General features: G+C 46.7%; 1 protein-coding gene across 2 annotated transcripts in view; it reads left to right on the plus strand.

Annotated features, from left to right (window-relative positions):
• SLC7A1 (solute carrier family 7 member 1) overlaps window positions 1–20,734 on the plus strand; it is a 73,372-nt gene extending 52,638 nt beyond the window's left edge. For both annotated transcript variants that reach the window (XM_075919211.1, XM_075919210.1), the window contains exons 5-12: window positions 267–394; window positions 1,894–2,116; window positions 4,866–5,005; window positions 6,854–6,956; window positions 9,899–10,107; window positions 10,381–10,541; window positions 11,996–12,104; window positions 12,370–20,734. In XM_075919211.1, coding sequence (XP_075775326.1) covers window positions 267–394; window positions 1,894–2,116; window positions 4,866–5,005; window positions 6,854–6,956; window positions 9,899–10,107; window positions 10,381–10,541; window positions 11,996–12,104; window positions 12,370–12,479 — 1,183 coding nt within the window. In that variant the 3' untranslated portion in view covers window positions 12,480–20,734. The remainder of the gene's footprint in view (window positions 1–266; window positions 395–1,893; window positions 2,117–4,865; window positions 5,006–6,853; window positions 6,957–9,898; window positions 10,108–10,380; window positions 10,542–11,995; window positions 12,105–12,369) is intronic.
• The last annotated feature ends 911 nt before the right edge of the window (window positions 20,735–21,645 follow it).

Below are 21,645 nucleotides of genomic sequence, written 5' to 3' on the forward strand. Positions count from 1 at the left end.
AGTTCGAGCTAGGGTGGTAGTGTAGACATACCCAGAGAGGCAGCCACCCAGTCAGTTGGCCATGGCGATCGACTCCCAAGGGCGCCATGATTGACCGGTCGATCACGATTGACCAGTTGGTGACCACAGCCCTTATTAATTTTGGTTACTGCCTTAATTATGGGCACAAAGCTCCTATTATGGATTCTGTTACAGGCTTCAGGAATGCACTTCAGACAGGTGTCTATACTAAGGCAAAATCTCTCCTGATCTCTTGTTCTTTTCAGTCAAACACAGATAGGATATCTGGAGCATGGTGTTGGAGGATTTATGCCCTTTGGATTCAATGGAGTCCTATCAGGGGCAGCCACGTGCTTTTACGCCTTTGTAGGATTTGACTGTATTGCCACCACAGGTAAGGAGAAAGTTCTTGTTGTGACTGAATAATTGTTTCCCATTATGAGCTTAGCTACCCTCAGTAACTTTACATGACACAATTTACTAATAACTCAAACCTTTTTTCTGCTGAATCAGGAAATCATGCTATTCACTAGCTGTCCTAAGGAATCAGTTCATCTTTTCAGTTTTAGGGTCCCTCATCCATCTTTCTTCTCCTTTCTATTGTTTCAAAACTTCAAGAATGGGCTTTCACTTCAGGGAGGCCTAGTTGAAACCAGGAAATGTAGTGGTGCACAGTGCTGAAGTGTGGGGCAGTGGGAAGAGATGGTCTTGGACTAAGTATAGGATTGGGAGTCAGGAGATAGGGCTCTGTCCCCAGCTCTGATACAGTCATCTTGTATGACCTTGAGACAGTCTCTTGGGTCCTGATCTACCAGGTGCTCAAGAGAGCTGGCTCATCACAGGTTTTAATGGTTTGTTATGTTTTGTTTTTCTAGAAAAATGGCCTTTTTGAATGTTTGGCAAAAGTTTTCAGCTTCGTAACATGAAAACATAGATTTGGGGGAGTTTTATCCTTTATTTTTCCCCAAGAGGAAAATGAATATAAGAAACTGAGAGGAGGATGGGGGAGAAAAACGGGACAAAAGAAGGATGTTGATAAATTGGAGAGGACGAGAAAACATGGCTTATATTATTAGACTCTAGAGCTCAGTCTGTTTATTTTAACAAAGGGCAGGTTAAGCAGTGACTTTTCATAGTCTATAAGTACCTACATGGGGAACAAAAATGTTCTCTTCAGTCTAGCAGAGGAAGGCATATACTGATCCAATGGCTGGAAGTTGAAGTTAGACAAATTCAGACGGGAAATAAGGCATCCATTTTTAATGGTGACAGTAATGCACTATGGACCAACTTTCCAAGGATCATGGTGGAGTCTCCATCACTGTCAATTTTTAAATCAAGCTGGGATGTTTTTCTAAAAGGTTTGCTCTAGGAATTATTTTTGGGAAGTTCTGTGGCCTTTGCTGAATAGACAGAGAGGAAGATTAGATGATCATAATGGTCTCCTCTGGCCTTGAACTTTATGAATCTATCAAAACCAATATGGATACATTTTCACAGGAAAAAAATTTAAATTCAGCCCCCCTCTTTGAAACCTATGGAAGAACAACGATTGACATTTTCCACAGAGATTTTTTTGTCCGTTTTTCCAACTAGCTCAAGTTTCCTGATAGGAGCACCTGCCATTCCCTTTGACCTGCTGGAGCACGTAGGGCCAAAGTTTTCTCTGAACTCACAGGATTTATACCAGAGATTAACCTGATTCAGTGTGTCCAATGTTCCTCTGAATTTAAGATGAGAGCAACTGTATCAGGGTGAAGCACCTGCCCTATTTTGCCTCCTGACTGCCACTGGCTAATTGCCACCTTGCTCTCCCTGACTCCTTTGAAAGCCCCACCTAGCCTGGGAGTCTCTTTGTTGCCTGTGGCTGTAACGTAACTTCCTCTGTTCTAGGTGAAGAAGTGAAAAACCCGCAGAAAGCCATTCCCATTGGCATCGTCGCCTCGCTCCTGATCTGCTTTGTCGCTTACTTTGGCGTGTCGGCTGCCCTCACACTCATGATGCCCTATTACTTGCTTGATGCAAACAGTCCTTTACCCAATGCATTCCAATATGTGGGCTGGGAGGGTGCCAACTATGCAGTGGCCGTTGGTTCACTTTGTGCCCTTTCTACTAGGTGAGATGCTGTTCGCTTATACCCTTCTCATTGCAGAATTGTGTTTCCATTGCCTCCTCTTTCTGTGTGTTACAAGCTAAGGGCCTTAGTCCTATGTCCGTTACGCTGGTGTAATTCCACTGACTTCAGTGAAGTTATTCCGGATCTATGCTGCTAAGTGCTAGAGGATTCAGGCCCTTTGGGTCAGATTCGGGCCACACTGACTTCAACAGAGCCAGGATTTCACCCTGTGTCAAACGAACTTTTAGAATAAAGTTTTAGAGCTGCAAGCTCCCATTTGTGCCACAGGAAACCATCATCTTAAGGACAGTCTGAAACTAAGTGTCTCAAACACATCATGGAGGAGCGTTGCTTTACCAGTAGCCCTGGGGAAACAGGACATGACTGACTCAGACAGACCAGACGTACGTGGGAGCAACTCCAGTGGGGTTTATGGACATTCTGCAGCTCTGAAAATGAGCCAGTTCTATGCAGGAGCTGAAATCTGGATTTAGGGTACAGAATTTAGATGATTTTCCATTGAAATCAGTTGGAGTTAAATGCCCGGAGGACCTGGGCCTAAGTGCCTTGCTTAAGGTATCCATGTTTGCACATCTGGAACCTCGTTCCCACCAAGAAGCAGTATGACTGTGGGGATATATGACAGCATGGCACTTGAGGAAGACCTGGAATTGAAGCTTTGTTAATTAAAGCCATTCTGCTATTGGCAGGGCTCGACAAATGCACTCGCCCGCTCGTCTGTGGCGAGTGGATTTTTCCAGCTGGCGAGTGCAGGGGCGGACTGGCCCGGTGGGACATCGTGACGGCTGGCCAAAGCCTGCACTACGGGCGGCGTGGCTCCATCCAATCCGCCAACCAGCGGAGGAGCATAGCGCTGCTGGGAAGGGGAAAGTGTGGTGATTCTTCCCACCGGGCTGCCTGCGTGCAGCTCCGGCGCGAGGAGGCGGGGCAGGACGCCAGGACGCTGGCGTGACCTGGCCCCGCTGATTTTAAAGGGGGGCAGCAGCTTGGCTCTGGCCGCGTGTCCCAGGGCCCCCCCCAGCCGGCTCCAGTCCTGCCATGGCCCCAGCCCCCCTTTGTCTCTGTGCCGCCCGTTCCCCATGCCTTCCCTGCACCCTGGATCTTTGACTCTGAGCCGCCCTTATACCCCGCACCCTGCTCCCCCCAATCCCTGCTCCCCCAGCTGTGTGCTGCCCGTTCCCTGCACTGCCCCTAGACCCTGATCCCTCTGCCCCTCCCGTTCCCCTTGTCCCGTTTCCTGGGCCTCCACCGCACCCTGCTACCCCCAATCCCTGCATTCCTCTGGCTCTGTGCCTCCTGTTCCCTGCGCCCCCCCCCCCCCCGTACTCCCCCACTGTTTCCTGCACCCCTCTGGCTCTGTGCTGTCCCTGCATCCCCTGTGGGTCGGGAGTGAAGGGTGCTTGTCCATAGGGAGGGGCTGGACAGGGCAGGGAAAAGGCTGCTATGACCCAGCAGGGAGTGAAAGGGGGAGTTCACTTGAAGCGCCTTTGCCTTTATGGAAAAAAACAAATAAAAATGCTATTTGCTATTTATAGGGCTAAAATGCCGGGACAAAAAAGAAAACAAAAAAAACCATTGCAAAATGCAAACTTGTGTAAAAGACAACAACAAAGGGGGGGGGAGCAAAAAATGTTTTGCTTGGGGCAGCAAAAAACCTAGAGCTGGCCCCTGGGGAAGGGAAGGGAAGGGGCTGGGCTGTGAGGAGGGGAGGGGGGGGGGGAAATATGGGGAAGAGGCTTGTGCTGAGGGGAGGAGGTCAGGAGAAGAATAAGAAGAAGAAAGAGGAAGGCACCAAGGGACAGGGGTGCAGGAGACACAAATGCCAGGGGGGCAAGTGCAGACAATGAGGAAAAGGGCAGGAGGGGAGGTGTCAGTGGGAGGGGGGACAGGGTGATGCTGGGTGAGGAGAGGGTAAGGGCACTGGGGGCTAGAGGGGGAGGTGCTGGGAGAAGGCTTGAAAGAAGGGGTGGGCATGAGGAAGGTGGGGATGGAGCAAGGCATCTGTGAGGGCACAGGGGCATGAGGAGAATGGGGGCAGAGGGTGGTAAGGGGGTGGGTATCAGTGAAAAAGAGAGCAAAGGGGGTAGGGGCAGTGAGGGAAGGGGGAGGCACCAGGAGGGTGCAGGTGCCAAGGGATTCTGGTGGGTGAAGCAGAAGGGCAGACACCTGCAGGGGAGGGACCAGCACCAGAGGAGAAAGGCAGGGCAGGTTTGTAGAGGGAGATTTTAGGAGAGGGGATGAGCAGGGGTAGCTCACACGATCAGAGTGGGGCTACCGGAGGAGTGGGCACAGGGCGGAGAGAAAGGCTGGTGGAGGGGGGCAGGTCTCAGGAAGGCTGAGGGCAGTGAGAAGGGCAGGAATCAGGAGAGCAGAGGGTGAGGGGTTGGGGGGCAGCAGGCACCAGGAGAGCTGATGGAGCAAGGGGAAGAGACGTGGCAACAGAGAGAAAAGGTAGAGGTTTATAAGATATTTATTAATAACCTGTGATATTTATTAATAACTTATTAGTAATTACTGTTATTCTTATTAGGAATTTATGCCATTAAAAAAACACTTTTTGTAGGGGGGAGGTGGCGAATCCTTTTTTTGTCTGGCGAGTAGGGTTTTCCATAATTTGTCGACCCCTGGCTATTGGGCTGCGACTAAAGCACTTCTATTTTTCTGCTTTTGGTCAATGTGTGGTATGAGAGCAGTACTAAGAGCTGATCCTGCCTTTTTCTCTCCTTAGCCTTCTTGGCTCTATGTTTCCAATGCCTCGAGTAATTTATGCGATGGCAGAAGATGGACTATTGTTTAGATGTTTGGCTACAGTCAACAAAAGGACCAAAACCCCAGCAATAGCTACAGTTACTTCAGGGGCTGTTGCAGGTAAGTGCCAAGAGATACTTGAATGAGCAGATAGCACAAATATGCTCCTCTATGGGAAAAATGCAGCAACACATCTCTAGTTCTCCATATTGTGTTGTGTGTTTCCACGATTCAGCTTCCTGAGCTTATCTTTGGACAGGACTAAGTAAACACCAGATATCTTTGTATCTGGATACACATCTTCTGCTGCCTTCTTTACTCATTCCAAATAGCCCAGCTCAGGGTCCCTATGGCTCTAGGCTTGTCTGTGCCATGGTGATAGACAGCGTATAAAGCCTTTACATAGCAGCTGGAGCTGGCCAGACAACCGTGGGTAGCTGTCAGGCCCTGTGGCCTAGGTATTTGTTAACAAGTTACAGCTGGTAAGATTGCCTCCCAGCCCCCATAAATCCAGGGAGGATCGCCGCCTTGCTATGAGAGAAAAGCAAAAACTCCCTAAATAGCTATCTCTGTGCATGTGTCTGCTCCTTACTCCCAGCCCTAGAGCTGGGCCTGGCAGTTGGCGCTGCATCTCCCACAACATGATTGTTGTGGACTTTTCAGCTCTTGTGAAACTTTGGCCGTAGTTGTGGAGGGGCTAAGCATGTGGCACAGCTTTAAGGTTATTTGAGTATATTTTTATTTAGTGTCTTTCGTGTGTTTAGCTGGTCTCCTTTGTAAAGCCCCAGATTGCTCTTGTAAAGCCTCCTGTGGGGGCATTGGCTTAACTTTCTGATTAAGATGCATTGCCAGTAGAAACCACCTCCTCCAACTGGATGGGTGGTACATGATTGTGTGACCCTAGTTGCTTCGGCCATAGGCACAGGCCTGTGGTTCCTATGTCTGAATCCTGTCCTTGTGCAGGGGTTAAAAGTCCTATCCTCTCCCTTCCTCACCTGGATCAGAGCATCTGCCCTCAGTGGGTCTCCCCAAATCAACCGTCACCCCTCATCACACCAAATCAATAATCTGTACCCAGCTTGCTCACTCTTGGACTAGAAAGGAGTCTTACATTGCCCTGCCGGCTTTCTCATCAGGCCTTGCTGTAGCCTGCGGTCACTTGATCTGAGAGGAAAAGTAGCACAAGCAGGAGCTGGAGCCTGAGATCTTCTTTAAGGCGCAACTTACTTTTGACACCTCCCAAAAATGCGTGTGCTATGCATGGCCAAGGCCTGCTGCTTCCTGATGTGATTCATCCCAGTGACTCCAGTCTTGTTTGTCCTTGTTACGTGTTTATATCAACATAACTTTAAAACTACAGTGTGGTTTGTAAACTTGAACAAACATTACTGGCAGAGAAGGGTCACACGAAGAGACTGGAATGCCTCTTTCCAGTGTTATACATCCCACATCATTTGGAGCTGTATAAAACCTTTACCTAGTAGCCTGAGATGGGCAGGTACCCATATGGAACTGTGTCAGGAATCTGCCTTAGGCCTTTGTTAACAAGTTACTGAGCTTTGACTAATTTCTCCTGGAACACTCTGTGGGCCTTTTCGGTTCCCTGCTTTATTAGAAGAGGGTCATTCAGTCACATTCTGGTTCTTGTAGCCAGGGTATAGGGTGGGAGAGAAGAGACCAAACAAAGCTCCTAAGAGTCATTCTGGATTCTAGTGTGGGCACCAGAGAGGAGTACAGTGTCTGTCTGTGTCCATCAGAAGCAATAAAAAGTCTAGTTTGTATTCATTACACCCGCGTCACATCTCTCCTCTATCACAAGAGACATTGCAAAGACCAGTGTGTCCTTGGGTAATCTCATTGCAGATCTGAAGACAGAGCAATGGTCTTGCTTCAACTGTACTGAATTTGACACTCCCGTAATGTGACTCTTCCACAAGCTTACCACTTTCTGTTTTCCACACTCCCCAGCTGCCATGGCATTTCTATTTGACCTGAAAGATCTTGTCGATCTCATGTCCATCGGGACCCTGCTGGCCTATTCCTTGGTGGCAGCCTGCGTATTGGTACTGAGGTATGGATTAACCTGATTAGCTATTTGCCAGAATCTGGGAATGGGTGACAAAGGATGGAGCACTTGCTGGTTACCTGCTGTTCATTCCCTCTAAAGCACTTGGAATTGGCCACTGTTGGCAGACAGGTTACTGGGCTAGATTGGCCTTTGGTGTGACCCAGTACAGCCATTCTTTGATAGTTCTTTGTGCAGGATGCCAGACTATCTCTTGGTAACACAAAATACCCTGAAATGTAGCACATGCCAACATACACGACTGGGGCATAGCTGCAGGTGGGCCTAGGTGGACTCCAGCCCAAACACTTGGCATCCAAGGCCACCCTAACCCGAGCAGGAATGTAGAGCTGTGCAAGAGCCCTTGTATTTATTTACTTTGCAATCTGCCTCCTCTGGGCAGTGCCGATCAGGGGCTCTCATCCCCAGTGCCCAACAGGCAGTTAATGCTGTTATTGTTTGTGTGACACAGAATCAGTCCAACACCTTGTATTAAGCCCTCCCTAATGACTTTTCCTTTTGTTCAGTGTGGGCTTGCAAAGTCACCGTCTAGAATAGATCATCCTTTCTTATTAGCGTCTGCTACAAAATAAATTGCGCCAGCAGCCCTGAATTGATACAACTTTCTTTAAAAAGGTGTGCGATGCAAAGTCCTAAATGCACCCACCCTCCTCCTGTGCTCTCCAGGCAAGCACTGAATAGGCACATTGTTAGTGTAATTACAACCCAAATCCCCGTGCCACCCCACCTCTACTTGCAAAGCGACTTTCCTCCCCAAATCCTCTCCGTGGCTGGGTGCATGGCTCAGACTTTGCCTTCTCTCTTTTTTTATTATTTCTTTGCAAACGGAATTGGACCTAATTCTCCACCTTCTGCTGCCACCTGCCTCTCAGCTGTGACCTCTGCACATTAATCTTTTAGTAATGTTCAGGTCTTTTGCAGGCTGAGCATAAACACTGCCCATCTCAAGTGATTTCAACTCTCAGTGACTGTGGTTCCAGGCAGAAATATAGTCTGGCCGCACATGGTTTCAGTTCTGATTAAATAATGTAAAAATAACAAACAAGGTTCCTAAGGAAGCCTGTTTATTACTATTCAGTGGGGAGGAACAGGCTGAACCAGTCTTACAGCAGACCCTTGTTGATCTCTTGGCTGGGAGTTCTGCCCTTTCTGCCACCTCCACCTCTCCCCTTTGTTTTTACAGGGCTCTGACATTTGAGCCCTTGGCTTATCATGTTTCTTTCAACCGAGAGCAGCTCCCTCCTTTGGGACAGGTTAGGTATAGTCCTCTCTAGTCCCACAATAATTACAACATTGGTAATCCTATTTCATTATCCCTGCATTCAATACTAACAATTTTTGACCCAGCACCAGCCAGAGTTGATTACAATGAGCAAAACACTGCTTCATCTGCTGAATAGCTAGAAAATCTAAGCAAAACAGGAGCAAACTGTATTTACATAGACACACCTAGAGTCTCTTCCTCCCCTACCCTACAGCTGGCTGTCAAGGAAGCACTCATTCAGATCCTGCTTACACTAAGAAAAGAGAAGGCACAAGCTGCAGAGGACAGGGAGACAAATCCCCATAGATGTGTGGGAACTGAACTTGCTAGTTTCATGCCAAACAAACCTTGTCCTAACGTCTTTTGCAAACATGGATAGAGGAGGAATTGTGTAAAGTTTTTTTCTCTGCTGGCACCTGCCTGTAGGAAATTGTGTGCTCCAAGGTATATGGGGCTATGGGGTCTAATGATTAAAGCCAGAACTGATCACAGGGAATCCTGGGTTTTATTTCTGGCTCTTCCACAGCCTTGCTGAGTGACCTTTGGTAAGTCACAAAGGCCCCAATGCTACAAACATTGATGCTGTGCTGAAATGTACTACTATAAGTAGTCCCAATAGTAAAGCAGGAGTAAAGCTAGGTTGGTAATCATGGCAAAGTTAAGCGTGTACGTACATGTTTGCAGAATTGGGGCCTTCATGATTTTTTCATTTTTTTAGGAAGTGCTCAACACCCACAGCTCACTTTGACTGAAGCTGATGGTCAGCACTTCTAAAAATAGATTCTCACTGCTTTGTGCCTCAGTTACTCAGCTCACCAGGGGGATTATAATATTTGCCTGCCTCACACAACGAGATTTGTGAGTTTGCTCTGTAGCCTTACCTAGCAGGCAGCAGACTTCTAACACATGCGGTAGAGGCTGATGCCTTTAGATTCATATGTCCCAGGTTCAATCCCTCCTGCCAACAATCTGGGTGCATCAGTGTTACATCACAACCCATTGTATACAGGCCATGTTCTGGTGCTGTTCTGCTGACTGCTGGCCCTGTGGGGGTCTGTTAGAAGCTGGTGTGACAGAACTGCCTTGAGGCTATTCTAAATTACTTAGGGGGGTGAACCGGTCTCCAGCTGCCCAAGAGATTTGGGGGGGGGGGATGTTTCAAAGGTGACATAAAAGCCTATTTTATCTCCCATAACTGGTTTTTCTGCTGAGCTGGCTCAGCCGCACCCAATGTTCGGGACATATACAACCCAACACGTTTAGATCTGAGCAGCTCACTCAAGGACGAAGCATTGCATTCTGGGAGTATAACACAAGACTGTGGGGAAGGACCCAAGAGGACATCTAATTCATGCTCCTCTCAGCTCCAGGCTTGCTGCGTACTGTGTGCTTCCTACACTTCGGCTTTCACCTGTGTGCTCCAGCCTCTATTTACCTAATCCCTCCAGATTAGGACGTGGATGTGTCCTCCATCTGAGTCCTTCTTAGGCTCCAGACATGGCTCCCATTTCAGTAATTTTTGGCCACATCATGTCTTCTGAATCTTCACAGGTAGCCATAATCATTTGGAGTGCCCAAACCGAGCCTTCGTCTGAATCGAGATGACAGTTTACTGTACCCTCTACCAAGCCAGTGCGCTCTTTGTTTTGTTCGCTTCTCCCAGGTACCAGCCGGAGCAGCCTAACCTGGCATACCAGAGGGCTAATAACACAGACGAGGCAGACACCAATGAGTCTGCGAGCACCACTGAATCACAGGCTGGGATTCTGCCTGAAGAGGAGAAATGTTCCCTAGCAGCCATTCTCTGTCCCCAAAACAAAGATCCCACCAGGTTCTCTGGTTTGGTGGTTAACGTCTCATCTTTCATCATAGGTAAGTGCCGGTAGCAAGCATCTCCCCCGCAGTGAGTCAGCTGCCAATGTAGGGGAGCTCAGGCAAACTTTTCTTGGCATCTTAATTGGTAATTTGTAAGTTTGATGAACTGTTCTGAAGCCCAGGTGCTTGCCTGAGGCAACAGAAGGGACACAGAAAATGATGGGTTAAATGATTAAATCCCTCAAACAGGAAAGCTGAGGATGGCTCAGCAATTACAACTGGCTTTCTTAGTGATCATTGAATAAGCATTGGCATTGGTCTTATTTGCAGGGTGTCTTATCATCCTCTGCTGTAGCTTGACTGTCCTTTGCAAAGACGCCCTGATGGAGATTGGGTGGGCTGTCGTGATTGCCGGACTTGTTCTCCTTTGCCTCTTTGTGGGTTTAGTTATTTGGAGACAACCTGAAAGCAAAACCAAGCTCTCGTTTAAGGTAAGCAGCCTGCGAGGAAGGCGTGGCAACGGGCTGATTGGGAGCTGACTGCGTGCGTGTATGAGAGGAAAAAGAGAAGGAAGAGTTGGTATATATTGGAGTGAGGGGCTGATGTTCTTGGCTAGAAGTGGGTCTAGTTCAGACCAGGGCACTGAGCAAGTTGTCCCCCACCGCTCTGCCAGTGCACCTCCAACCTGACTGTCCACACTTGAAGTGGATCTCTCTGTTGAATATGTAGAGAGCTATTCAACAGGAGCTAGGCAGAGCTCGCCAAGCTCACTTTCCTCCAGTGCTCCAAAGCAAAATTAAACCCAGATTTCCCAAAGCAAAAGAGCAGCATGTTAGCAACTTGCTGCACCTCCACCAAGCCCTTGGAGACAGACTTCCTTCCTTCGCACTAGCTATCAGGATCTGCGCAGCCAGAGGAGCTGAACCAAGGGCAAAGGGGGCAGTTGCACAGGGGCCTTGTGTTTCCAGTGGCTGGGAACTCTGGGTCCTTATGAAATGCCACGGCTCTGGGTGGCACTAAGAGCTGACTGCCCTCAGGCTCGCCCGATCGAAGGCTCCCCCTCTTACAGGGGCATGAAGCCAGGTCCCTGCACTCTTCAACCCCTGAGCCTGCAGTGGCTGTTGGCCCTGCTGGAGCCAAGTGAATCCCTGATCGCACCCTGACACATTTATGTTCTATGGGCACAGACTGGCTCACACAGAACAAAGAGTCCCCACAGTTCAGAAAGGAAGCAATGGATGGTGGCTGAAGCTGGAATGTGCCATGGCGAATGAGAGAGCTTTGCCTAGTTTAACGGCGAGGCTGTCCTGCGGACAGGGAGGCCCCCAGGCAGGCGAGAGTGAGAAGAGCAGAACGGGAAAGTGGAAGACAGGAGAGCTGAAATGTGAAGGGAAGAGCCTGGACTAGGGGAATGGAGAGCGTCAAGAGTTAGGGTGATATGGCTAGAGCAGCAGTGAAAGGGAGATGGATTTTGGCAGCAGCTTTTAGGATGGGCTTGGATAAGGGGAGTGGGTAGCAAGGGAGGCCACAGAACCTCCACAGAGGAGGGTGAGTTGTTGGAGAAGCAGGAGCAGGCTTAGCTGGGGTCCTGGAGGTGAGCTGAAACCGAGCTTGGAAGGCAGGCTGACTCCCAGGTAAGGGGGGATGACTACGCTGCTAACAGTGTCAAAGCGGGATAGCAGAAATGGCTTTTGGAAGGAAGATGGTTAGTTAATTGTGGCAACTGGAGGGAAAATCCAAGCCAAAGAGCTTTCTGCTCACACTGGGCTGGTGCTCGCGGTGGTCCTCACGTCGGGAGACTTGAGAACTCCGTTTTGGCAGACTCACCACTTCTCCAGGTCCCCTTGGCACATGAGGATTGAGTATTAGAGCAGCTTCCTGCTTTCAAAGGACATGTGAGTGTGTTGTTATGACCTGTGGATCTCAGTGGTCTCTGTCTTTTCAGGTACCTCTTCTGCCTTTCCTTCCTATTCTGAGTATTTTTGTGAATGTTTATCTGATGATGCAGCTGGACAAAGGGACTTGGATACGGTTTGCTGTCTGGATGTTCTTGGGTAAGTTGAAGTGGTGACTTTTTAGTCGGTTGAGGTTGAGAAGCCAAACTTATTTTAAAAGTGTATGGCCAAAATCTACCTTTCCATGTGTCCTGGCTAACCCCATAGACTTTAGTTACAGGACTGGATATTGCTACGCTGTCAAGCGATAGCAAGATTAGTATTAACCACCAGAACATTTTACTGAAACTAAGCACCCTGTGGGTGGAAAAGTATTGCACAGTTGTTTATAGTGACAATGGTTTCCCTCTTTCTTCCACTACAGGTTTTGTCATTTACTTTGCATATGGAATGAGGCACAGCGTGGAAGCTGCGTATTCAGCACCACCAGATCCAGAAACAAATACGGACACCGACTTGGACAGCTGTAAATGATAGTGTGTTCAGCCAAAGAGCAGCCCAGCAGTCGCCTCAGACGAGGAAGCTTCATCTCGGGGACCCTGAATCACTTCCTCCGTTAATCAGCGAAGCAGAGGGTGGAATTCCCAGCCACGCTTGCTGCAACTTGCAGCTTGCTTTATTTTGGTGATGCAGTTAAAAGGGATCACAAGGAAAACGCCATGCCTCTGGGACACTCCCAACCACGCTGTTCCCCGAGGCTGCCAGCGCTGTCTCCTCTTTCAAAATATTTGTAGAAAGAAAACAGCTCCTCTGTGTGCCAGTTAACCTTCAGTGCTGCTCTGAGACGAGGCCTCATGAAAGTCCTCCTTTCCGTAGCCCTGTGAATTAACTCCTCAGCTATTCCACTTGCTTTTAAGCGGAGCAGATGCTGCGGTGCTGATGCTATTCCTAGCTCAGATCTTTGGTTCACATGATGTGGGCTGTAACATACGCACATGCGCGCGCACACATACACATGCGCGCGCGCACACCTCTCACCCAAAATAATTTCCCCTCTGGTTAAAAAGTGTCTACAAGGAGTTAAATTGTAAAGAAGAGCAGCAGGTGGCATTATTTTACTTGCACTTAACTTCTGACTAGGTGCTTGTATACTTGGAAATGTAACTTTGCTGCGATGTTTAGGGGAGCTGCTCTTAAGCTGAATTCCTTTATGCAGCTAGTGCAAACAAATGCTTCTGTGCATAACAGACCCCACCGCTCACGAGAGGGGCTTCTAGCTGTAGCTGTGGAACCGTGAGGTATAAGTAGCTCAGTGGCGCCAGGCACAGGTTCTCCAAAAAGCTTTCCTACTTCTAATTTCAAAACCCATAAAAACATGAAGGGAAAGAGCCTTAGGGTTGATAGCGGAACTATTGTAGAGCCAGGGCCTGGACCATTTGAAAGAAACACGGCCTCATTTGTCTCTCCCTTGCACCAGTTTACCCCCATGGTGGCTCTGTTAAAATCAGTGAAGTTAGTCCTGACTTAAGGAGTTCGAAGAGAAGCTGACCCTGAGAGTTTGCTTTTGGCTTCCATGGGCACAGTAGATTGAAGTCCATACAAAACGAGGCAGAAAAGATTCTCACAATACTCACATTTTTGATGGGGAAAGTATCTTAGACTCTTGCACTTTCTGCCAGCTCTCCCAGGCAGCCCCCCGGTGCAGTGTGAAATGTCTCTTTTGCCACTCTTACAATGGAGCCCTGCCTGGCAGGGCTGAGTTAAGTGGAAAGGCCTGATCGACACTGGCAAGTTTAAGCAGTAAACCCCTGAGTGGACAGACTTACTCCAGGATACCAGTGACTCTTCTTGGTTGTGCTTATGCCCTTTTCCAAGCCATGTAAGCTAGCATGAAAAAAGGGATGCTTGTGCCCGAGTAAGTGCGTCCCTACGGGAGTCACACTCGCATCGTTGTATTGGGTTGCATTCACTTCTTCACTAACACTGAAAAAAATGTCCAGAATAGGCAGTTCCTTATGGTGAAAGTCTTCTCGCTCTCACCATGAGCAGGCCTCTGCTGCGGCATCTCAGGTAGAGCCCTGCGCAGACACACGTTTCTACCCACAGATGCAGATGTCTGCGAATAGAAATCAGTGTCTGCTGATTTGCAGGGCTCTGCTCCCAGGAGGCTGCGGCCAACGGAGAGGAACAGCGGGGCTGTACCACCCCAGACAGGAGACAAGGTTGATGGCAGGGCTGGGGGCAGTATAGCTGCATGGCCAGGAGGAGCTGCCAACGGGTGCTGGCTCCTGGGAGCGGCGGCACCATGTTCCTCTGTCTTGGCCACAGTTTCTCCTGAGAGCAGAGCCCTGCGAACCAGCAGATACTAATTCTAGCCACAGCCATCTGCATCTGCGGGTAGAAATTTGTACCCGTGCAGGGTCTTACCTTTGAGGCTCCTGTTACCATAACATCTGAGCACTCCACAAATGTTAATGTGTTCATCCTCATAATACCCCTATGTTTTCCCCAGGGGCCGAGTGAGGATGCTAAATCTATACCTCCAGTTGGGGCTGTGATTCTCAGTAGGTGCCGGAGTGTGAGGGGCTGGCCTCCTAAAGGCCATGCCCAGCATTTTGCATGCAGCCATATTCAAGAGGCTAACATCTCTTGACACCCCAGCTATGCTTCTCTTGCAGTGCACTAGCTGGGTCAGCACTAGACACAGGTATGGATCCTCAAGCTGCAACACAATCCCCTAGTTCACAGGGGAGCTGGACTCTAAATTACTTGTCTACGGTCACAAAGGCAGTGAGGAGTGTAGTTTGGAATGGAACCCAGATCTCTCACATGCCAGGTTAGTAACAGAACTGCTGGACCACCCCCCCTCCTGCTATGTCTCATAGGGCCAGTGCCAGGCCTCAACTCCTCCTAGTGGGCCAGCGGGCCTCCCCTCTGGCTGGGCTTGCAGAGTGGGTGCCTGCCAGCCTGCAAGCTCCCCTCTGCCTGTCCCTTGGCCCTGCCTGCCACCCCCCAGGTCTCCCACTACCACCACTGGCAGCACAGTGAGCCTAGAGTGGTTAGCTTCACGGCACATCCCTGTGGCCCAGGAGAGGTGTATGCAGAGCTGTCTCATCCATAGGATGGTTTGGGGAGGCTACTCTGGGCCTTGAGCTTTGGGAGCCCTCGCGGTGGCCTCCCCACCAGTCCTATGTATGTGATGGTCCCCCACAGTCGGGTTATCCTGCGGGGCCCTGAGCAGGCTGGGGCCAGCAGCAGGGGTTGGGCCCCCCTGCACTCAGTGTGGCGGAGGGAGCCATTGGGAAGTGGAGCAACACAAGCCTGCTTTGCTCCTCCACCATCTTCCGGGCCAGACTGGTCTCGCCATTCCTCTGAGGATCTTGCCCCTGTGGTGAGTGCAGGGGGCCCAACCCTTGCTGCCACCCCATGCTAGGCTCCCCCCCCCCCCCATAATCCCCATGGTCGTATCCCTCAGGGGAGGGGCTTGAGGAAGGGGATGCAATGGAGGGGGATAGATGGAACAGGGGCTGGGCCTGGGGGAAGGGTCCCTCCCACCCCCAAAGATACAGGGACTTATGCACCAGCAGCTATATGCGGCTGCCCTGTGGGATTGTTGGGGGCCATAGATGGCCCACTGGTCTTGAGTTTGACACCCATGACTTAAATGATGTAGAGACCTTGTTCTGGCTTTCTGTGACCAGATATAGGTGTGTAGGACAGTGCTGATCCACCACAGGCAAGGAGTTTGTCCACTGCAGTTTCTGTGATAATATTTGGTGGCACTTCAGTAACATGGATCATTTTAGCACAGTTCCATAGGGGGCTTATAATACAAAATAAGGGCTGAGTTCTGCTCATGGATACAGTGGCTCTTGACTGTTGGTCAAGTCTCTTCTCTCCTCAGACATGAGATGCCAAGAGTTCCACTCAAGCAGGGAAAGACGCATTTCAATGCTTTTCTCAGCCTTCTGCCAGACACACACACTCCTAGAACACGTCACATGTTCATAGATGGCACCAATGTCAGAGAAAATCAACAGAAGGGAACAATGTTTCCTGTAGTACCAAAAACAGCGAAGTGCTTTTCTCCAGGTTGGGCAACTGCTTTTAAGCAGTTAATTTAGCACTGTATGAATATTCAAAAGGGGAGAGTGCTGGCTGAAAGGTGGATTTTGAAAGGAAAACTATTTAAATTTATGCAGATTGCCTGCTGTAAAAGTGTTTTGATAAATGTTAATTTATTTTTTTATCTGACATTTTCTGTCTCCTTAGGGACCTGCTTGGTCTTCATGTTCCATTACTTTAGCTCAGCTTATTACGACTAAATTGCAGAAAATAGCAGCACTTAAAGGGAAAGTTTTGGTGGGAGATCATTTTTCTTTCTGTAAGAAAGTTCAGAGGAGAAAGAATCCTATTTAATTATAACCAGCAGTTAAATTATCTCTTAGGTGCACCACATCCAAAGTTTTCTTTCACAAGTTGAAAGGCAAAGTTCCACCAAAACTTTCTAGGATAATGACACTGATTCCGCCATATATGTGACACCCTCCCCCCCCCAACCGATGTCCAAATGTAACAGATCAAGCTGAGTGTCAGGGAAGACATGCAAATACTGCTGTAATCTTGCTGTTGTAAAGAATATGCCTGCATTTAGTTGAGCTTCTTTTGTAAATAGTTCAGTAATTATTCTGTGTTTATAAGAGTATTTTGTATAGCTGCCAGAACACTTCTCTGTATATAAGTTGGGTGTAGAAATAATGCCTTCTTTGTAGGGTTGCCAGGTATCTGCTTTTCGCCCAGACAGTCCATTATTTCTGGCCTCTGGCTGGTAAAAAAAAACCACAGAAAATACCAGACATGTAAAATGTCTGTTGTTTTCTTTTTTTCTTGGATGGAAGACAGGTGGGGACATTGTTCCCCTGTCTTGTCTGGTATGGGTGGGGAGAAGCGAGAAGCACAGGGATTCTTAAAGGCACAGTGACCCTTTTTTTCTTCTCTTTTTTTCTCAACTTTCATCTCCTGGGTTTTTATTTTTTATTTATTTTTATTTTTTTACTCAACCAAGTTTCTTTCTTGCCATGTTCCAGATTTTTGGTGAAAGCATCTGGCAAGCATACTTCTTTGGGATAATGAAAGCAAGAAGAATAGGCCACTTTTTTGTTCAGAGAGGAAGTGGTAAACCTGGCCTGTTGCAATTATCAAGGCAGCCTCTTCCCTCAAGAGTTTGATCTCCTTTGAACTCTCTTTGCTCGTTTTTTATTTGTTCACACATATCTGAGGGAAGGTGCCTTCTAGGGGAAATTTGGCGAGATTTATTTTTTGATATCTAATGCTTGTAGGCCAGTCCCTACTAGATTAAAATGCCTTTGTCAACAGCCCCATATCAGGAGAGTTTGATCAATATAGCATTCTTTTTTCTTTTTAAGAGACCTAGAGCTTATCAACATTTTTCACAGGAAAACTTAGGTCAAAAGATGGTCTGTTTTCAAAAAGTATTTTTGTGTGTGAAGCCTATTAGATTTTTTTAAAAATCTTTTTCTTTGAAAATGGTAAATGAAATATGTAACCTTGGTTGTTGTCTTCATTTTTCCTCTTTGTTTTCCATTACTGTTCAGTTCTTCATATATGTGTTGAAATACTGAATTCTTCTTTTTACTCTTGGGCTACGTCTACACTGGCAGCTTCTTGTGCAAGAACTCTTTTGTGGAAGAGTTCTTGTGCAAAAACTCTTCCACAAGAGAGCGTCAACACTGCCATGTGATTTTGCGCAAGAGATGTGCTTTTGCGCAAGAGCGTCCATGGCAGTGTAGACTCTCTCTTCCGCAAGAAAGCTCTGATGGCCATTTTAACCATAGTGGCTTCTTGCGCAAGAAATTCATGTTGCCTGTTTACACTGCGCTCTTCTGGAAGAGCTCTTGCGCAAGAGGGCTTATTCCTCGTGGAATAACTCTTCCAGAAGAAGCCCTTTTTTACAAGGCTATACTGTAAATTTACTTCTGGAAGAACGCTCGTGCAGTGTAGACAGCCAGTAAGTTTTTGCGGAAGAACGACTGTTCTTCCACAAGAAGCTGCCAGTGTAGACGTAGCCTTGGAGTCTTGGTCATTCTCAATTGTAATTTTTTATTTCTTACTTGCCACTGTTGAATGATCACCTTAGTTGTTTATTGGGATTTTTTTCTAATTAAAAAATACAAAACAACTGATCAAAATCAGTGGAAAAGTTAGAAAAATAAAACATCAGCTTGCTTCAAAACTATCACAAATAAATTTTCACAGATAACTCTTGGGGTGGGCTTTCAACCAGCTTTTAAAGGAAAGACAGATATATATGACCTGATTGCTTCTGTTAAAGTCAATGACAAAACTTCCATTAACTTATTTGGTTAAAATCATCTCTAGTGACTTTGGTGGATGAAGTTCTACCAAGGAGGAATATGCCCCATCGACTTTAATGAAAGCAGGGATGGGTCCCTAATTAAAACTCTGCTGCTGGTTAGCAGATTGAAATCCCAAATGCATTCAGTGCTCTGTTTTTGTCTGGTTTTAGTGACCATCTGTTTAGCATTAGCGTTGGAAAGGTTAGGTTTTAATTGGCAAATGGTTGCAGCTGTCATTTTTGCCCTTCAGCTGAAATGGGTGAACAGAAATTCCATAATTAACAATAGAAATTTGCAGAGAAGGAAAGTTAAAAACCAAATCATGAGAGATGCCTCGATTAGAAATTCTTAAATTTCTGTTATTACAAAAATTTCCACCCATGAGCACTGACATAGTTAGAAATGCTGATCAGTATCATCTGTCAAAAGTAATAGACAATCAAAACCTGATCCTTCCAAGCCTCTGCACCAGGACTGTGTTCCAAGAAACCAGCGTGCTTCCTAGCAGAGATCTGCTGGGGTCTCTCTCGCCTTCACTTTGGAAGGAACATTGAGCTGCAATCCACTGTGGTATAAGAATATCTTTGTTTCTTAGTCCTTGACATAGACACGCTTTCAGCATCAGGAGCTTGATTACTGGACATTTGTTTACAGGGAAGGTTCATTGAAACGGCTATATCTTTTGTAGCCAAAAATGCTCTTAGTGTTCTCCATTCTACAGCTGGATTTTCTGACCCATCACTTCTTTACAACTCACTGCATCCTCCTGCTTATTGGATGCCAGTGGATGGCTGCTTTGTAGTTGAAGCCAAATTTCTGTTGTGGACAAGGCTACGTAAGTGTGTGTAGGGGTGGAGGGTTGCCAATGCAATAGTATTTCCTCCTCCTCACCACCCAACTGTCAGTTCCACATCACTGACCTGGAGACTGTAACAGAGTTGGTACATCATTCACTTGGATGAAATTCAACTCCCTTCGACCTCCCTTGTACCAAGTAGAGGTCCCTAAAGGCCTGGCATTACTTAAGCCTTTTGTTAAAGTTTTTTAAGGTCTACATTGGCGTTTGTGCAGAGGTGCAGTTCCCCCTCACTGTAGAATTTATTTTAACACTGGCTTCTGTTGACACTCATCATTCTTTGCTTGTAAACACTCTATTGCCACATTACCAGACATGGGGATGTCGGAAAATCCAAATGAATGCTCTAGGTTTTTAACTGCATTATCCAAGTCTTTACTGAACTTGCATAAAGGTAGAATTGTATCTAAATGGCATCTATTTTTGTGTGTTTGCTGTTATGTGGGATGGAATAGAAGGGGTGGTGTTAGTGGTAAGCACATTATAGGCATAAAGGAGGAGAGACTAGTCAATAGTAAGAATGTCTAATGCTATGTTTATTGACATGCTGGTATGACAAGCTAAGTTCTGCACATCACTGTAATCATGATGCCTGATGCAATTTTTAAAGTTAGCCACTATTCACACTACTCCTATCATGAAGAGTAGACAACTCACTGCTTTTTATGCTTTTAGAGCATATTACATAAGCAAATGTATCATACACAATCCTTCAGGCATGTGACACGGAGAAAAGGAACACAAAAAAGTTGCTTGACAGCTCATTTTTATCATATTGAACATGTTTGTTAACCAAACTGGACATAAAATGGTGTAAGAATGCATTTGTTACAAAACTCCAACCTCCGATTTCCTCAGGGTATTTGCTCTTGGTACATGATCCAAGAATGAGGCTAGTCCAAGCCATGCAAACTTCTAATCAATATGGCATCTTTTGCTCTGATAACCTACAGCAAGTTTTTGGCATGAAAATGTCAGTTTTTCCAGATGATGGGATGACTGACTGTGATGTGTATGTTTACATTGTGCCTTTCAGCTTCAATTGATTTTAGGAGCACAAAGACTGATGGCAAATTTGGGTTGGTTTATGTATTACAAACCTACTATGAACAGGTAGGTTTTCTTCAGTGAAGTTTCTTTCAGGGAGTGAGAAGCCATGGAAGGGTCTACCTGTATTTTTTTCTGCTGAGCAAAATGTACATACATTTCTGTTGTTGGTTTATTCTATTTCCCTAATGGTTTCTCAGAATTTCTTACAGTTGTGCTCAACGGTTACATTCCTAGAAATAGCTCTGTAAGTCTAGTGTTTAATCTCACTGTGGGGTTCCTTTTGTTTGTTTTGTTTTGAATTCTTTTTTGAAAATGTGTGCTTTTTAGACCATAGAGTTACATTTTAAAAATGTGAAAGTTACACCTGGAGCACAGCTTGGCCAAACAGACCCTTTTCCACAAACAACATTGTAAATAAATCACCCCTGGACTGTGCTTTTTAAATTTGGATTAAACTTGTAATTAAATGGCACGGTATTAAAGTGTTTTCATGAAATTCAGATAAATTATGTCTATCCATGTGTCCTTATTTTCCAGTCTGATTTATATATTCCCACTTGTTTCAACAAGTCCACCAGACATGGTTTTACATATATAAATCTATCCTCCAGAAGTCTTTTCCGAATCTGCTTCCCAGTATACTTCTGTCCCTTTCTCCTCAACGGATGAAAGGTCTGTAATTTAATAGATAGAAACTGCTCTAACAACAATCCAGAACCTGCATCTTAAACCTTTGTCAGAAACAATTCATTGTTCTCTTACTCTTATTACATCACAGTCTTTTAAGATTTTTGGGACATGCAGCTGTCCTAGAGTGGGTCCATTTTTATTAGTGTTAAGGCCCTGCTCTTGTGAGTTGCTCAGGCCCTGGGCTTCCAGGGAGGTACTTGTCCACACCTAAGGACTGGCCCTTAACTTTCCTGTGTTTGCTAATCCATGAGCCACTGGAAAGTACTGATGCTCAGCCACCTTTGCAGAGCACTTTGGCGGACAAATTCTTCATAATATTCCAATGCAGTGCATTTTCCTTGGTATTTATTTTTCTATCTGACTAGGTGCTCATATGACACCCCAGCCCCATCACTGCAGCAATAAGCACTTTATTCTTTCCTTGTGTTTCCTTTCCATTTTTGCATTTTTCTGACACATGGTGAACTGTAACTTCTCAAGATGCCCGTTTATGTACCTCAGACTTGCATTAGAGCTTTTGGCCATAATGTGGCACAGGCAGTTCATGATCAGTGAGCTGTCTGTGGACCCCGCAATCTTTTTCAGAGTTACTGCTTACCAGGAGATTCTCCCCTCAAGTAAGCATGGCCTACTACATTCTTGCTCCCAGAGGTATACATTTATGTTTAGCCATATTAAGATGCATATTGTCTGCTTACACCCACATTATCAAGTGATCCGGATGGCT

The sequence above is a fragment of the Pelodiscus sinensis genome, chromosome 1 (assembly GCF_049634645.1).
Source record: "Pelodiscus sinensis isolate JC-2024 chromosome 1, ASM4963464v1, whole genome shotgun sequence".
Lineage (NCBI taxonomy): Eukaryota > Metazoa > Chordata > Testudines > Trionychidae > Pelodiscus > Pelodiscus sinensis.